The sequence below is a fragment of the Bos mutus genome, chromosome 10 (assembly GCF_027580195.1).
Source record: "Bos mutus isolate GX-2022 chromosome 10, NWIPB_WYAK_1.1, whole genome shotgun sequence".
In the NCBI taxonomy this organism is placed as follows: domain Eukaryota; kingdom Metazoa; phylum Chordata; class Mammalia; order Artiodactyla; family Bovidae; genus Bos; species Bos mutus.
In genome coordinates this window covers 18,955,188-18,970,099 of record NC_091626.1, presented here as the reverse complement: position 1 = coordinate 18,970,099, position 14,912 = coordinate 18,955,188, and the positions used below count along the sequence as shown (strand labels likewise).

Genomic DNA, 14,912 nt, shown 5'->3' with positions numbered 1-14,912 from the left:
CTTTCTACAATTTAAGTCTGAATTTTGCAATAAAGAGCTGATGATCTGAGTCACAGTCAGCTCCAGGTCTTGTTTTTACTGACTGTATAGGGCTTCTCCATCTTCAACTGTAAAGAATAAAATCAGTCTGATTTTGGTATTGACCATCTATACATCTGAACATTCCTTTGGGCTCATTTGCAGAGGGATTTGTAGGGCTCACTCAGTTTTTTTCTGTTTCATAGGTATCACTGTCCTTGTTGCCCAGTGCCCAAATGTTCTGAAAACCGTTGTTTCATGTATTTTATCTGTTTTATTGTTATTGTTTCAGGCAGGAGGGTAAATCTGGCCCTTGTTGTCTCACCTTGGAAGCCGAAATTCTAGCCAATAATTAGAGAAAATAAATAAAATTACAGGGGTGAGACTTTTCAGATTTGGCAAACAGCAGACATGTGTCAAGGAGAGGGAGATGTATTTTTGCCCAGTAGCTGGGATTTCTTAGATACATGAAAATGCCTCTGTACAAACAAGTGATTAATTAGCAAGTAAAAATACTTTTGGAAGCTTCTGGTGGGGCATATTAAACCTGAAATGATGACGATCATCTCTGAGGACTTTCCTTTGATTCCTGGTCCAAGCCTTCATGCTTCAGTGGTTTTGAGTCTGGCCTGGTCATGAGTGGGGCCAGAGCTGGCATGGCAGAAACAGCAGAAGGTGTGAAATGGCTTCTAGAAGGAACTTCCAGGAAGAGGCCCAGGTTGGAGTTGAAGAAAATATTTTTTAAAAGTTGCAGCATACCTCCCCCCAAACTTAATGAACTGAAGTGCTGTTTAATTCTTCTGCTGGGAAGTCTGTCCTGTTCACAAGGCAGCTAAGTGTAGTAGGGAGCCTGCCCCCACAAGTTAGGTCACTGGTTGATTGGAGTCTTGTGACCCTGAGGTTCTTTTCTATACTGTGTACAAGTCAACCAGTTGCTTTTGTCTGGCAGCTTTGAGCAGACAGCACCCAGTATCTCTTTGCTTACACAGGATGTGAGTCAGTAAAGAAAGGAAAGTGAGGTACAGTGCATCTTAGTCTTCTCAGGCTGCCCTGATGACAAAATGCAGTAGACGAGGTGGCTTGAACTGCAGAAATTCGTTTTCTCACAGTTCTGGAGATTGGACAGCCCCAGGATCACAGTTGCAGGAGGGGCTAGTTCCTGGCGAGCATTCTCTTTCCAGCTTGCAGACTGCTGCTTGCCTCTGTGTCCTCAGAGGGCCTTTCTTTAATGGATGTAGTGGAGAAAGAGCAGTTTCTCTCCCCCTTTTCTTCTAAGGCTGCCAGTCCGATTGGTTTAGGAACCCACCCATATGACCTCATTTACCTCCTGAAAACCCTTTCCAGTATCATCACATTGACAGTTAGACTTCGACATGGAAACCAGGGGGGCGGGGGTAGGGGCGGGGAACAAACATTCAGCCCCTAACAGAGTGCCTGGGATTCAGCAGACGCACGAGTGCCCGTGTAACACACGTGGATGCTTGACAAGGGTCTTTTGCCAGCTTCTCATTTCTGGGTACTTTGTGTCCATACCCTCCAGGCCTGCACCCTGGTAGGAGCTCTTCCAGTCCATACCTCCAAACCAGAAGCTTTCAGAATTGGATTTGGAGTCCAGTGGTTTTTGTTGAAAAAAATGAAAGTGCTGGATGTACCTTACTGAACAGATTTCACGGGAAGGGGGCAGATCTCCTGATAGACTTCATATTGCTTGTCTCCAGGTTCTTCTTTGTGGTCCAGTTGGTCCAAAGCTGCATGAGCTCCTTGATGACAATGTATTTGTCCCACCAGAGTCATTGCAGGAAGTGGATGAGTTCCACCTCATTTTAGAGTATCAAGCAGGTAAGAGGAAATGAGTAAGTAATGGCGTAAGCCTGGTCAGAAGGCTGTGTGTTGTCAGGTTGGGGGTATGAATGCGCTAGAAATGTTTCTTTGTAAATTGGCAGGGCCCTGTTCTTGCCTTACCACACGTTTCCTGGTCCCTGGTCCTATGGAGCTGATACAGGCCTTTGTCTCAAGGGAGAGTAATGGAGAGTATTACAACACTGAATAAAGTTCCCAGGTCCTCAAGTATGATTGATCTGAACCCAAGAGAAATCAGGCGGTAGGAGAGCAGGCACCTTAAATGAAAATGTGTGAAACACATGTATATAAAGTTTTCCTTCATTACAAAGAAAAGAGAAGGGCAGGTAACATCTCTGAGCTCTGTGCTGGGTTCTGCCCTCGGCCTTGTTGGCAAGCTGTTCCAGGCTGCTCAGGATTAATTCCAGGCCTCTGGCAAACTTCCTTTGAAGGATTTTCCTTTCCTTTGGGTGCATTAGTGGAAGCGTTTTATATTTAACAACACATACTATTTCCCATTATATAATGTTGCAAGATTTAGAATTCCAAATTCACCCCATCCTACCCTACCCCAACTAGATTTTATATGTTAAACAGAACACAGATCTGATTTCTGAGAGATCCTAAATACCAGAATGTATTTTAATTGCTTGAGTCCATGTATTTGCTGTTGTGTCTTTCCTGTGCACAGAACTCTTGAATTTTCGATTTATCACATTGTTAACTCAAGTTAAAGATTTAAGCAACTAAATAGACTAATGGTACCTTAAAGCAGTGCTTAGTTGATAAGCGTTAGCCAAGTGCTTCCAAGTCTGATGCTTAAGAAGCTCTTACCTACTAGAGTAATTGACTAAGATATAAAATATAGTGCATCTTAAAAATTACGCCTTCCTCCAAGTACAAAAAAAGAATTGTTTCTGTTTCTCTTTTGGATGCTTAGTAGAATTGAGGGGGTTAGGAAGGGCAGAGTCTGAAAATTAGAGCCAGAATGTTGGACTGGGCAGTTCCCATCTGCACAGTTTTTGAGTTTCTCTCAGTTTTCATGAGTGAGCAGAGTAATGGCTTTCAGTGCCTGAAGGTGGTGGTGAGCAGTGAACTGCTTCAGCGAAAGGCATGAGTCAGTCTGTTGACTGGAAGGGTCTAGAGCGGCTGAAGGTGTGCCTTTGGGGCGCTGCTGCCGCTGCTGCTAGTTCCACGTCCGTCTCGTGTTCGCTTTGTTGGTGCTCCCTTCGGAACCTGTGGTCCCTGTTCCAGTCATCGTCCCTGGTGATGACGGAGTGGAGAGAACTAGCACCAAGCCTTTGGTGTATTTGACCGCTGTGCCTTGTATGTGGTAAAGAAGACAGCACAGCTTATCTTGAGAAGAAGTTGTTTCCATCCTTGGGTTTACAAGCTTCCCACTTTGGTTTTTCTTTTCCGTGCCTTATTTCTTAGTACTAAGCAGCGGCCTTCCAGTTAGCTCAGTGTGAAGTTGCATTTTCATCAGCCTCTGGAGGAAACCTAGTCTGGTGGCAGCAGCCCTCAGGTCAGCTCTCTCAACATAAATCCATCCCCAGCGCCTCTAACCTAGATGGGTAAATTCCCAGAGGGCATTTGTCAACATTTGTCCCTTCTCTCCTACCAGACCTCCTCGGAGAAGCTTATTTTCAGGCTTTGGGCCAGTGAGTCACTGCATTGGTTTTGCTGACTTACTGGCTGAAGGGCAGGATCATAAACTGAGAGAAGGGATCACTTAAGGAAATAAATTCAAAACCTAGAAAAGAAGGGCATGGACTTTTATCACAGGCTCACCCTGTCTGCGTTTCAGTCATTTTGCTTCTCGAGCCACTCCATCAGGCCTGTGGAAACTGCAGCGGTCAGCTCTCCACACCCCTCCTTGTCTTTGTCTTGCGGAAGCATGTTTGTTTCTGCCTCCCTCTCCTTTCTGCTGAGGAGATTCGTTTGTTTTGAATGCTGTGTGGCTCTTCTCTCCTAGGTTGGGTTAGATCGTGCTTCTGCACACTTTCAGTCTGAGTAGCAGTTCCAGGTCTTGTCCTGCAGAGAATACCCGTGTTGCGTGTTTTTGCCATTGTACAGAATCGTGTTGGTTTAGGACGCACACCCCTATCGTTTGTTGTGGGCACCTGAGTCATGGGTCTGTCCTCGTCTTCACTGTTCCTGTGCTGATTTCGGTCTTGCAGCTGAATGCCAGGTGTGGTGTGAGGCAGTAAAAGTGTGTTGGTAAAAGAAGACACGGGCCCCTTCCCCAACCCACACATCACTACAGGAGATGGACTCTTGAATAAATGATGGCACAGTCACGTGCCGAGTCCTCTAATACAGCAGTGGCCTGGGGGAGAAGGTGCTGGAATTGAGTCTGCTCGGAGGTGACAGTTCAGTGAGGCCCCCTGCACTGGGTCTTCAGAGATGAAGCAGAGGGGGAATGCTGCCATCAGCTCTGTGGATCACCATGGGGCATTTTCTTTGGACAAAGAATAAGATATGGGTGAGGAGTTAAGAAACGAATGTGGTGTTTTAACAAATATAACCATTACATCAGGTTTTAGGAAATTGGTGATGTTTTCTTTCCTGCTTTCATAGATTTTTATACATATGTCCCACATATAAAATGTTTTTCAGAGGAATGGATTCAGTAAAGCTGAACTCAGAGCAAGGGGAGGATGGCTGCCACCACCCCACCCCCCAAAAAAAAACATAGAGGCCCAGCGGAGGCAGGAAGGAAGCGGGGCGCTGACCCAGGGAACAGATCAGCCTGCAGCGTAGAGACCCTCTGCCAGGGTTAGTCTGCCTTGGGAAAAACTTTCTGAAGGAATAGCCAGTAAATGATGAAACCAATGAAAAACTAGGCTTCATCATATGGACTTCGGTTTTGTAAATGGGACAGATGCTTCACGTGGAAGGAAAGCTGTGTAAATGCGGGTCATAAATCATGCCAGTTTCTGGCAGCACCCCAGGCTGGGGGTGACTGCTTTCCCCTGGTGCTCAGGGGGACATGGCCTTAAGGAATTGCCTAGGCAGCCCTTAGGCTGAGTTTTGAGATTTTCAGGACTTTAAGGAGAGGAATGTGGGATCCTCATGGTGTGGCGCAGAGTGACCTTGGAAAAACCTTGTGCCCCACACGGCCCTCCCTTAGGACTCAGGCACCAGCACCCTCCCCTCGGGTGTGTGGCAGCTGTGTGTATGTGGGGTGGGGGGCATCTTAACTGGTACTTCACCACCTAACTGCACACCAGGATCTACAGGGGCTGCTGTCTGCACATTAAAAACTAGGTTCTGACTAGGCCGATGCTGAGAGGCACTCCTGTAGCTGCAGAGACTCCCAGCTACTGCTGCCCAGGACCCAGCTGGGGAGGGCCTGGCCTCCTCCTGCTTGGGTCAGATTAGTGAACACTGAGTGGGCAGGCTCTGCAGGGGGCCGTGACTGGGCTGTGGGAATCAAAGACACACAGTATTGAGTGGGGATGTGGCCCAAAGATGAGTAATGATACAGGTTTGAACACTAGATAAAACAGTAGAAAACTCAAAGCAAAGTGATAGATCATCAAACCGTGTAAAGGAAAACCACTGGATCCTCAGAGTAGCGGGAGCACACCTTGGGCTGAGCAGTCAGCAACCATTTAGGGAGGGAATAATGCGTGAACTTAGTCTTTATTCCTTATTACTGTCATTATTCCACAGAAGCTTGCTCACAGGAGGCTGGAGCAGCCATTTACTCTTAGCTTCCAGATCAAATGCCCAGAAGTCACCATTGGGCAGCAGGGCTGGGGGGTGGGGTGTGGTCAGCCTGGCTCTTGGAATTCCAGCCTCCTTAGGTCCCAACGAAGTGACAGGTGCTAGGGCGCGCCCGTGAGGTGGAAGTTGCTTCAGGAAAAGCAGCCTGTCCTGCACGCAGGCCCACACGGTGTGCTGCACACTGGGGTTTGGGAGTCATGCTCTGGGTGGGGAGGGACCCGGGCTCCTGGGTATGAGGGCTGAGGGGACAGAACTTTCCTGGGACTCGAGGGGCATGACCCTGCCAGCCCTTGACAAAGGCACACAGCACCCATACTGTGTTTTTGTGGGGTTGGGGTTTCTGGTTTATTGCCAACCATGGTCCTGGCCGTGGCACTGTGCTCCCCTTAGGCCATGGCAGCTGGGGTTCACTCATCCAGAGGCCCGCCTGCCCCGAGCCAAGGCTCCAGTGAGGTCCTGCCTTCCCCACACAGCTTGGAGACTCAAAGCTTCTTCCTTTTCTTCCCGTTGTGTTGACCGGGCTTTTCTAGGGGAGGAGTGGGACCAGTTAAAAGCTCCCCATGCCAACCGGTTCATCTTCTCCCACGACCTCTCCAACGGGGCCATGAATATGCTGGAGGTGTTTGTGTCTAGCCTGGAGGAGTTTCAGCCAGACCTTGTGGTCCTCTCTGGATTGCACATGATGGAGGGACAGAGCAAGGAGTTCCAGAGGAAGAGGCTCTTGGAGGTAATGGTGGCACTGTTACAGAATTTCACAGATGGCAGCTCATGTTTTCCTTCGGATTTCTGCCTCTCTCGGCCTCTGCAGCCTGCACTGCCTTGCCCTAGGTCCCAGCCTCCCGGGATAGGTCGTGGAGGCCAAGAAGCCTGCCTCCCACTCCAGCAGGGCACCTCACGGTGTTCTTCCAGGCGCAGGCGGCAGCTTGAGTAGGACAGGTCAGAACATCATCTTGCCTGAGCCTCTGCTTCCTGTGCTAAACCAAACATGGCTGCAGGCTGCAGTGTTTGTGGTCTGTGTCCTTCAGGTTTTCCATATCATCTCATTCACATCAGCGTGTTGCAGATTCACACAGCACTTGAAGCCGATTGCTCAGTTTAGGTCCCCAGGAAGAGGCTGGCTGTGTGAACGTTCAGGGGGGTTTCCCAGTGCACTCCAAGTCCTTAACCCCAGCGCCTCCCTGCAGAGCCTAGTTGTCCCTGTTGGGCAAAGCCTCCCTTGTCCACAGAGACTGTGGTCGCCCACGTAGCCAGGAGCTCTCATGAGGATGCACTGCCTCTTGGACCCATCCTTCCCTCTTGCCTGACTCCTTGTTTCTGATGGCAGTGCTCTTCTCTTGTCTCTGCAGGTCGTGACCTCCATTTCTGACATCCCTACGGGTGTTCCAGTTCACCTGGAGCTGGCCAGCATGACCAACAAGGAGCTCATGAGCACCATTGTGCACCAGGTAACCCACGGGCAGTACTCGGGGCTCAGTGTGCTGTGGGTGTCATCTCACCCAGACCCGGTCCACGAGATCCAAGTCAGGAGCCAGGACTGCCCTGGAGCAGGATCTCCTGCTAAGTTAGGAAGACGGCAGAGTTACTGATGGGTTCATTTAGTTCAGTTTAGCCAACTAAACTAAAAAGTCATGTCTGACTCTTTGTGACCCCATGAACTGTATAGCACGCCAGGCCTCCCTGTCCATCACCAACCCCTGGAGTTTACTTAAACTCATGTCCATTGAGTTGGTGATGCCATCCAACCACCTCATCCTCTGTCATCCCCTTCTCCTCCTGCCTTCAATCTTTCCCAGCATCAGGGTCTTTTCCAAGGAGTCAGTTCTTCATATCAGGTGGCCAAAGTATTGGAGCTTCAGCATCAATCCTTACAGTGAAGGACTGATTTCCTTCAGGATTGACTGGTTTGATCTTGCAGTCCCAGGGACTCTCAAGAGTCTTCTCCAACACCACAGTGCAAAAGCACTCAGCTTTCTTTATGGTGCAACTCCCACATCCATACATGACCACTGGAAAAACCATACCTTTGACTAGACAGTACCTTTGTTGGCAAAGTAATGTCTCTGCTTTTCAATATGCTATCTAGGTTGGTCATAGCTTTCCTTCCAAGGAGCAAGCATCTTTTAATTTCACGGCTGCAGTCACCATCTGCAGTGATTTTGGAGCCCAAAACAATAAAGCCTGTCACTGTTTTGTTTCCCCATCTCTTTGCCATAAAGTGATGGGACCAGATGCCATGATCTTATTTTTTTGAAAATGAGTTTTAAGCCAGCTTTTTCACTCTCCTTTTTCACTTTCATCAAGAGGCTCTTAAGTTCCTCTTTGTTTTCTGCCATAAGGGTGGTGGTATCTGCATATCTGAGGTTATTGATATTTCTCCCAGCAGTCTTGATCCCAGCTTGTGCTTCATCTAGCCTGGCATTTCACATGATGTACTCTACATAGAAGTTAAATAAGCAGGGTGACAATATACATCCTTGACGTACTTCTTTCCCAGTTTGGAACCAATCCATTGTTCCATATCTGGTTCTAACTGTTGCTTCTTGACCTGCATACAGATTTCTCAGGAGGCAAGTCAGGTGGTCTTGTATTCCCATCTCGTTCAGAATTTTCCATAGTTTACTGTGATCCACACAGTCAAAGGCTTTGGCATAGTCAATAAAGCAGAAGTGGATGCTTTTCTGGAACTCTTTTGCTTTTTCTATGATCTAATGGATGTTGGCAATTTGATCTCTGGTTCCTCTGCCTTTTCTAAATCCAACTTGAACATCTGGAAGTTCATGGTTCAAGTACTGTTGAAGCCTGGCTTGGAGAATTTTGAGCATTACTTTGCTAGTGTGTGAGGTGAGTGCATTTGTGCAGTAGTTTGAACATTCTTTGGCATTCCCTTTCTCTGGAATTAGAATGAAAACTGACCTTTTCCAGTCCTGTGGCCACTGCTGAGTTTTCCAAATCTGCTGGCATATTGAGTGCAGCACTTCCACAGCATCATCTTTTAGGATTTGAAATAGGTCAGCTGGAATTCCATCACCTCCACTAGCTTTGTTTGTAGTGATGCTCCCTAAGGCCCACTTGACTTCGCACTCCAGGATGTCTGGCTCTAGGTGGGTGATCACACCATCATGTTTATCTGGGTCCTTAACATCTTTTTTGTATAGTTCTGTGTATTCTTGCCACCTCTTCTTAATATCTTCTGCTTCTGTTAGGTCCATACTGTTTCTGTCCTTTATTGTGCCCATCTTTGCATGAAATGTTCCCTTGGTATTTCTAGTTTTCTTGAAGAGATCTCTAGTCTTTCCCTTTCTATTGTTTTCCTCTATTTCTTTGCATTGATTACTTAAGAAGGCTTTCTTATCTCTCCTTGCTATTCTTTGGAATTCTGCATTCAGATGGGTATATCTTTCCTTTTCTTTGCCTTTCGCTTCTCTTCTTTTCACAGCTATTTGTAAGGCCTCCTCAGACAACCCTTTGCCTTTCTGTGTTTCTTTTTCTTGGGGGTGGTTTTGATCACAGCCTCCTATACAATGTCATGAACCTCTGTCCATAGTTCTTCAGGCACTCTATCAGATCTAATCTCTTGAATCTATTTGTCACTTCTACTGTATAATCATAAGGAATTTGATTTAGGTCATACCTGAATGGTCTGGTGGTTTTGCCTACTTTCTTCAATTTAAGTCTGAATTTTGCAATTAGGAGTTCATGATCTAAGCCATAGTCAGCTCCCACTCTTGTTTTTGCTGACTGTATAGAGCTTCTCCATCTTTGGCTGCAAAAACTATAATCAGTCTGATTTTGATGTGTTTCACGGGGTGTGTTACCAATGGGTTCGTAGTGTGTGTTTCTCCTTCTAGCATGGGGAGGTTGGAAGTGAATGCCTTTTGCAGTGGAACCCAAAGGAGAAAACCAAAAACCCAACCCTGGTGCTTTCAGTTGAACTTCAGGAAGCTCAGAGAAAGGAAATTTGGGGGACACTTCACTCCCTCGCCATCAGGCCCCCAGGTGTTCAGCCTTTGGACAGTAATAATGATCAGATAAATCCAAGAGTAGGATGCTTGAGAGCACAGATTTTGAAAACCAGGATTGGAATACCAGCTTTGCCTGCCACTCTCTAGTTCTGTGAACTTAGGCAGGTTAGTTAACCTCTTGTTTTTTAACGTCTTTCATGGGGTAATGTATGGTTCAAAAGTCACAAAATATTAAAAGATGCACAGTGAAATCTCCCTTCCTCCTGCCCTTGTACCCACTGTTAGTAACCTCCTTACGAGTTTTGTCTCATCCCTCCAGATTCATTGTGTGCATATATAAGCAAATGGGGAAGAGCCTTATAATTTCATCCCTCTTTATCCCAAAAGATAGCATAGCATACTGCATAGACAGTTGTGCACTTTGCTTTTTTCCACTGGATGCATTTTGGAGATGTTTTCTCTGTCATCACGTGGAGAGTCATCAGTCTCCCTGCTGCCACATGCGTAGAAGCAGCCGTGGTGCACACAGGGTCTTTAATGCCAGCCAGAGCCGAGTGTTTGGCTCACTGCCCTTTTCTGTTCCTACAGCGCTGCAGTGAGTAACCTTTTTTTTTTTTTTCAAAGTTCAAATATGAACTTTTAACTTTTTTTTTTATTTTATTTTATTTTTAAACTTTACAATATTGTATTAGTTTTGCCAAATATCGAAATGAATCCGCCACAGGTATACCTGTGTTCCCCATCCTGAACCCTCCTCCCTCCTCCCTCCCCATACCCTCCCTCTGGGTCGTCCCCTTTTACATGAATTTAATTCGACCCATGACCAGGTACATGTGGATGATACATTCTCAGAAGTTGAACTGCTAGATTGGGGCGTAAAAAGCATTTGGCAGTTTGATCCTGCACAGTTAGCATCCATGAGCACAGCACAGGTTTACTTCTACTTCTTTGCAGTGCTCTTATTTTTCCTGCTGAAACATGATTTTTATTTTTTATTTTTTTTTCTTTTAATTAATTTTATTTTATTTTTAAACTTTACATAATTGTATTAGTTTTGCCAAATATCAAAATGAATCCACCACAGGTATACATGCGTTCCCCATCCTGAACCCTCCTCCCTCCTCCCTCCCCACACCATCCCTCTGGGTCGTCCCAGTGCACCAGCCCCAAGCATCCAGTATCGTGCATTGAACCTGGACTGGCATCTCGTTTCATACATGATATTTTACATGTTTCAATGCCATTCTCCCAAATCTTCCCACCCTCTCCTTCTCCCACAGAGTCTATAAGACTGTTCTATACATCAGTGTCTCTTTTGCTGTCTCATATACAGGGTTATCGTTACCATCTTTCTAAATTCCATATATATGTGTTAGTGTACTGTATTGGTGTTTTTCCTTCTGGCTTACTTCACTCTGTATAATAGGCTCCAGTTTCATCCACCTCATTAGAACTGATTCAAATGTATTCTTTTTAATGGCTGAGTAATACTCCATTGTGTATATGTACCACAGCTTTCTTATCCATTCATCTGCTGATGGACGTCTAGGTTGTTTCCATGTCCTGGCTATTATAAACAGTGCTGCGATGAACATTGGGGTACATGTGTCTCTTTCCCTCCTGGTGAAACATGATTTTTAAATGTGCTTTCTTATCAGTCAAACATGTGAAAGGTGTTTAGGGCAGTTTTAGGCTCACAGCAGAAGTGAGCAGGATGTAGAGTTCCCGCATAGCTCTCGCACCCCTGCCCCCAGCCACAGCCTCCCCTGTCCGCAGATGGGATATTTGTCACAGTCAGTGAACCAACACTGGCAAGTCGTCGTCATGTAGAGCCCATAGTTTACATTAGGGTTCACGCCTGGTGCTTTTCAGTATGATTTTTATTCATGTATTTCTCTTCCTTGAGGTTATTTTTTCACTTCTTTAAAAAGCCATCTTTGTTTCATTTTCTGCATAACTATCTACCTAACCTTTCTAAGCTTCAGTCCCCTTATCTGTAAGGTGGAGGCAACCCCTCCTTCCTTCAGAGCGTTACAGCAAGAAGTGAGTGAAATAGAGCCATTTGCGTGGCATCTGATATAGACCATACGGCAAACAGAAGTGCTGTTACATGAGCACCCCTGACTTTTATATAAATACACACAGGGCTCATCTCTCTTGCACAAACATTCACTTTATGCAAGTCCCTGCTCTGAGAAAGGAAGTGCTAAGTAAGAAAGATAGTGAGGTGGACATCGTGGTTCCCCTCAAAATAGAAGACTTGGCTCCTGTTCGGTGCCGTTTTCCACAGTGTTATTATCGCGTAACAGTCTTCCTAATCCACACCTGCTCAAAAGACTTAGATCTGACACGAGGCACTCTCCTGGCGACCCTGGCTGTGGGGTGGGCTCTTCTCCACTGTGCGGGTATAACACCTGCTGATGTTCGGGAACTGAGAGTCAGGCCCCATCAGTGGTGAGAGGCTCTGCTGCGTGTGCCGAGGCAGAGACTGGGCACTGTGGAAAGGAATCCAGAGTGCACACTCTGCTTTGTCCTCCAGTGTGTAACAGGAGGCTGGCTCTAATACAGCATCACTGCACCTTCCCGGTTACTGTGTGATATTGCGAGTGGAGATAGCTAGAGGTGTGAGAGCCAAGACAGTGACCTTGATCTGTCACTCAGTGCCTTCAGAGGCAGGGAAGGAAGGAAGATGGCCCTGCCTTCCCTCCTTGACTTCCGTCACTGGCCATGTCCTAGGAGGTTAGGCGCTAGGTGTCCATCAGAAAGAGACCCCCATTTTGTTTCTGTTAGCAGGTCTTTCCTGCCGTGACTTCCCTGGGGCTGAATGAACAGGAGCTGTTATTTCTCAGCCAGTCGGCATCTGGACCTCACTCTTCTCTTTCTTCCTGGAATGGTGTTCCTGATGTGGGCGTGGTCAGCGACATCCTCTTTTGGATCTTGAAGGAACATGGGAAAAGTGAAAGCAGAGCCTCCGACCTCAGCAGGATCCATTTCCACACGCTGGCCTACCACATCCTGGCGACTGTGGATGGACACTGGGCCAACCAGCTGGCTGCTGTGGCTGCAGGCGCCCGCGTGGCGGCGACACAGGCCTGCGCGACGGAGACCATAGACACCCGCCGCGTATCTCTGAAGGCACCCCACGAGTTCATGACCTCCCGTTTGGAGGCCGGCTCCAAGGTTGTGTTAAACCCAAATAAGCCAGTGGTCGAATGGCACAGGGAGGGCGTGTCCTTCCACTTCACACCAGTGTTGGTGTGTAAAGATCCTGTTCGAACTGTGGGCCTCGGAGATGCCATCTCAGCCGAAGGACTCTTCTATTCAGAAGTACACCCTCACTTGTAGGAAGGTTGTTGGGGTCATTTTTCTGATGAAGGAAAACTAGCCAACCTAAAAATGACAGGAATTCAGTGCTCTGGGAAATAGGATTGAGAATGTCAAAAACCATTTCTGTTGATCAAACTGAAAGACAGCCAAAGAAACAACAGCAGATTAAACTGTACCAGATACATTCCAGCCTTTTGACAATTACACAGAAACATTTCAGGTTTTAATCGCAATTCAGCTATCTACTAACAAGACTGGATTTTTGTTCTCGTTGTTTATTTTTATGTTGTGTGTTACAGGGGTAAAAACTTGATTCTCCAACCCCTTTTCAGGTATTTTAGGCCAGACTCCTTGCCCATGAGAGCATGTCAGTTGGAGAAAGCACTCCCTTCTTGCCCACCTCAGATGTGCATGCTCACTCACCCGTTCTCCCCGTCTCTGAAAGCCCAGTGTGAGTTCTTGCATTCTCTCAGCTCAGCACCCATGACAGGATCATAATTTCCATTCAGTGTTACAATGACAATATTCAGTGAATACGCCTTTTCAGTTTTCTGCTCCCAAATTAAGACAGAGCCACAGGTAAGGACAAAATAGCCCTCCTGTGTTTCAGAGAGACAGCAGAGGCTGGGTGCCTCGTGGAGCCCTTGAGGAAACCAGTCACTCTGCGTTAGGGGCCTGGCTGGCCTGCAGGGTGGTGCTGTGAGCTAAAGGGCTGCACTTTCCTGCCCTGGCTCCTTAACTGTAGACTGGCTGGTCAGAGGCTGCTGTGCCTGGGCCCACCTTCATTGCCCAGCTCTGGACATGATTGCTATAGCAGAAGACTGATCTGTGTTCATTCTGATCCTTAAAGGAATTTTACTTTTACAACTGGAATCTGCTTCTGGGTGTATAACAGATCATGTATATTTTACAGTGATACATCACATCTGTTAAAGAGTTCAACCTCCTAAGAGCCCCAGGATCATAAATAAATTTGTCATATTACGTATTTATTTTTATAAATCGAGACTTCAGCGTGCTTTTAAATATATTAAAAACGATTTACATTTCTGGAATCCTAAGTCTGTCTGTGATTGATTTCATTTCTCCCATGATTCTGGAGCCAGCTAAAATGTAAATCATTTTGATCTTGACTTGTGACTTACATGTTCCTCTGCTGTTGAGGTGTTTGATTATCTTGTCTTCCCCATCACATTGAGTCTGAGCTGTAGGTCTGTCCTCTGGTTTAAAGTGACATACTAGTCTCAAGCAGTCAAGCCAATATGACCCAGTAATTTGAAAATGTGTGTGAAGAGCCATCTCGATTTGTTCAGAGAACACTGGGAACACGTGTCAACTGGTGGCAGGCCTTCTTGGGTCAGGGGTAATCATTCACGCTGGGCTCACAGCAGCAGCTTCTGGAATCTCAAAGCCACCTCGCGTTCTCAATTTATGACCTTCCCTCCTGGTTTGGCTGAGAAGGAACAGCTTGATTACTCCTTTGAAGACAAGGCTAGAGAACTATGCAGACTGAAATTCAAAGCCAAGGAGCTTATTAAGGAAATCTCTGGCTGCTACCTCATCAGTCTGCCTTGAAACTCAATTAAAAATAATTCAACAATCTTATGTTTTTATTAGAAAAGCTTAAGTGAGAAGAAATTTCTCTTTTCCCAAGAAAGAATAATTCATCATTTATGTTCTAACCCTAAGCAGCAATGTTCTCCGTGTCATCTTTTTCTTACAGGCAGCCCTTGTCCTTAGTACATTCTCAACAAGTTCTCCAGTTCTCGCTGGTGATGTCAAGGAAGATGATCAGGAGGTGTGGACAGCAGTGTTTTCCAAAAGGTGGGTTTTGAACTATTAATCATGACTAAATCAACTTGGGTTATGAAGTATCAAAATGCATCATACATCATAGGAATAATTCTTTTAAGTATTGTTTATAAAACTATATTCCTGAGTGTGTGTGTGTAGGTATGAGTGTACGTGTATCCCTCTGTGAACGTCCCACCTTTCTACAAGCACATTAAGCTTTGGGAGGAAGATTAACTGGGC

General features: G+C 46.3%; 1 protein-coding gene across 3 annotated transcripts in view; it reads left to right on the top strand.

The window, feature by feature from the left end:
* Positions 1-14,311, top strand: part of ADPGK (ADP dependent glucokinase) — a 33,624-nt gene extending 19,313 nt beyond the window's left edge. The window contains exons 4-7 of one of the 3 annotated variants that reach the window (XM_070377400.1): positions 1,737-1,857; positions 6,120-6,316; positions 6,936-7,034; positions 12,345-14,311. In XM_070377400.1, coding sequence (XP_070233501.1) covers positions 1,737-1,857; positions 6,120-6,316; positions 6,936-7,034; positions 12,345-12,896 — 969 coding nt within the window. In that variant the 3' untranslated portion in view covers positions 12,897-14,311. Of the gene's footprint in view, positions 1-1,736; positions 1,858-6,119; positions 6,317-6,935; positions 7,035-12,341 lie in introns of all 3 variants that reach the window. The other 2 variants (XM_070377399.1, XM_070377401.1) reach the window with 2 other exon arrangements.
* Positions 14,312-14,912: the final 601 nt, after the last annotated feature.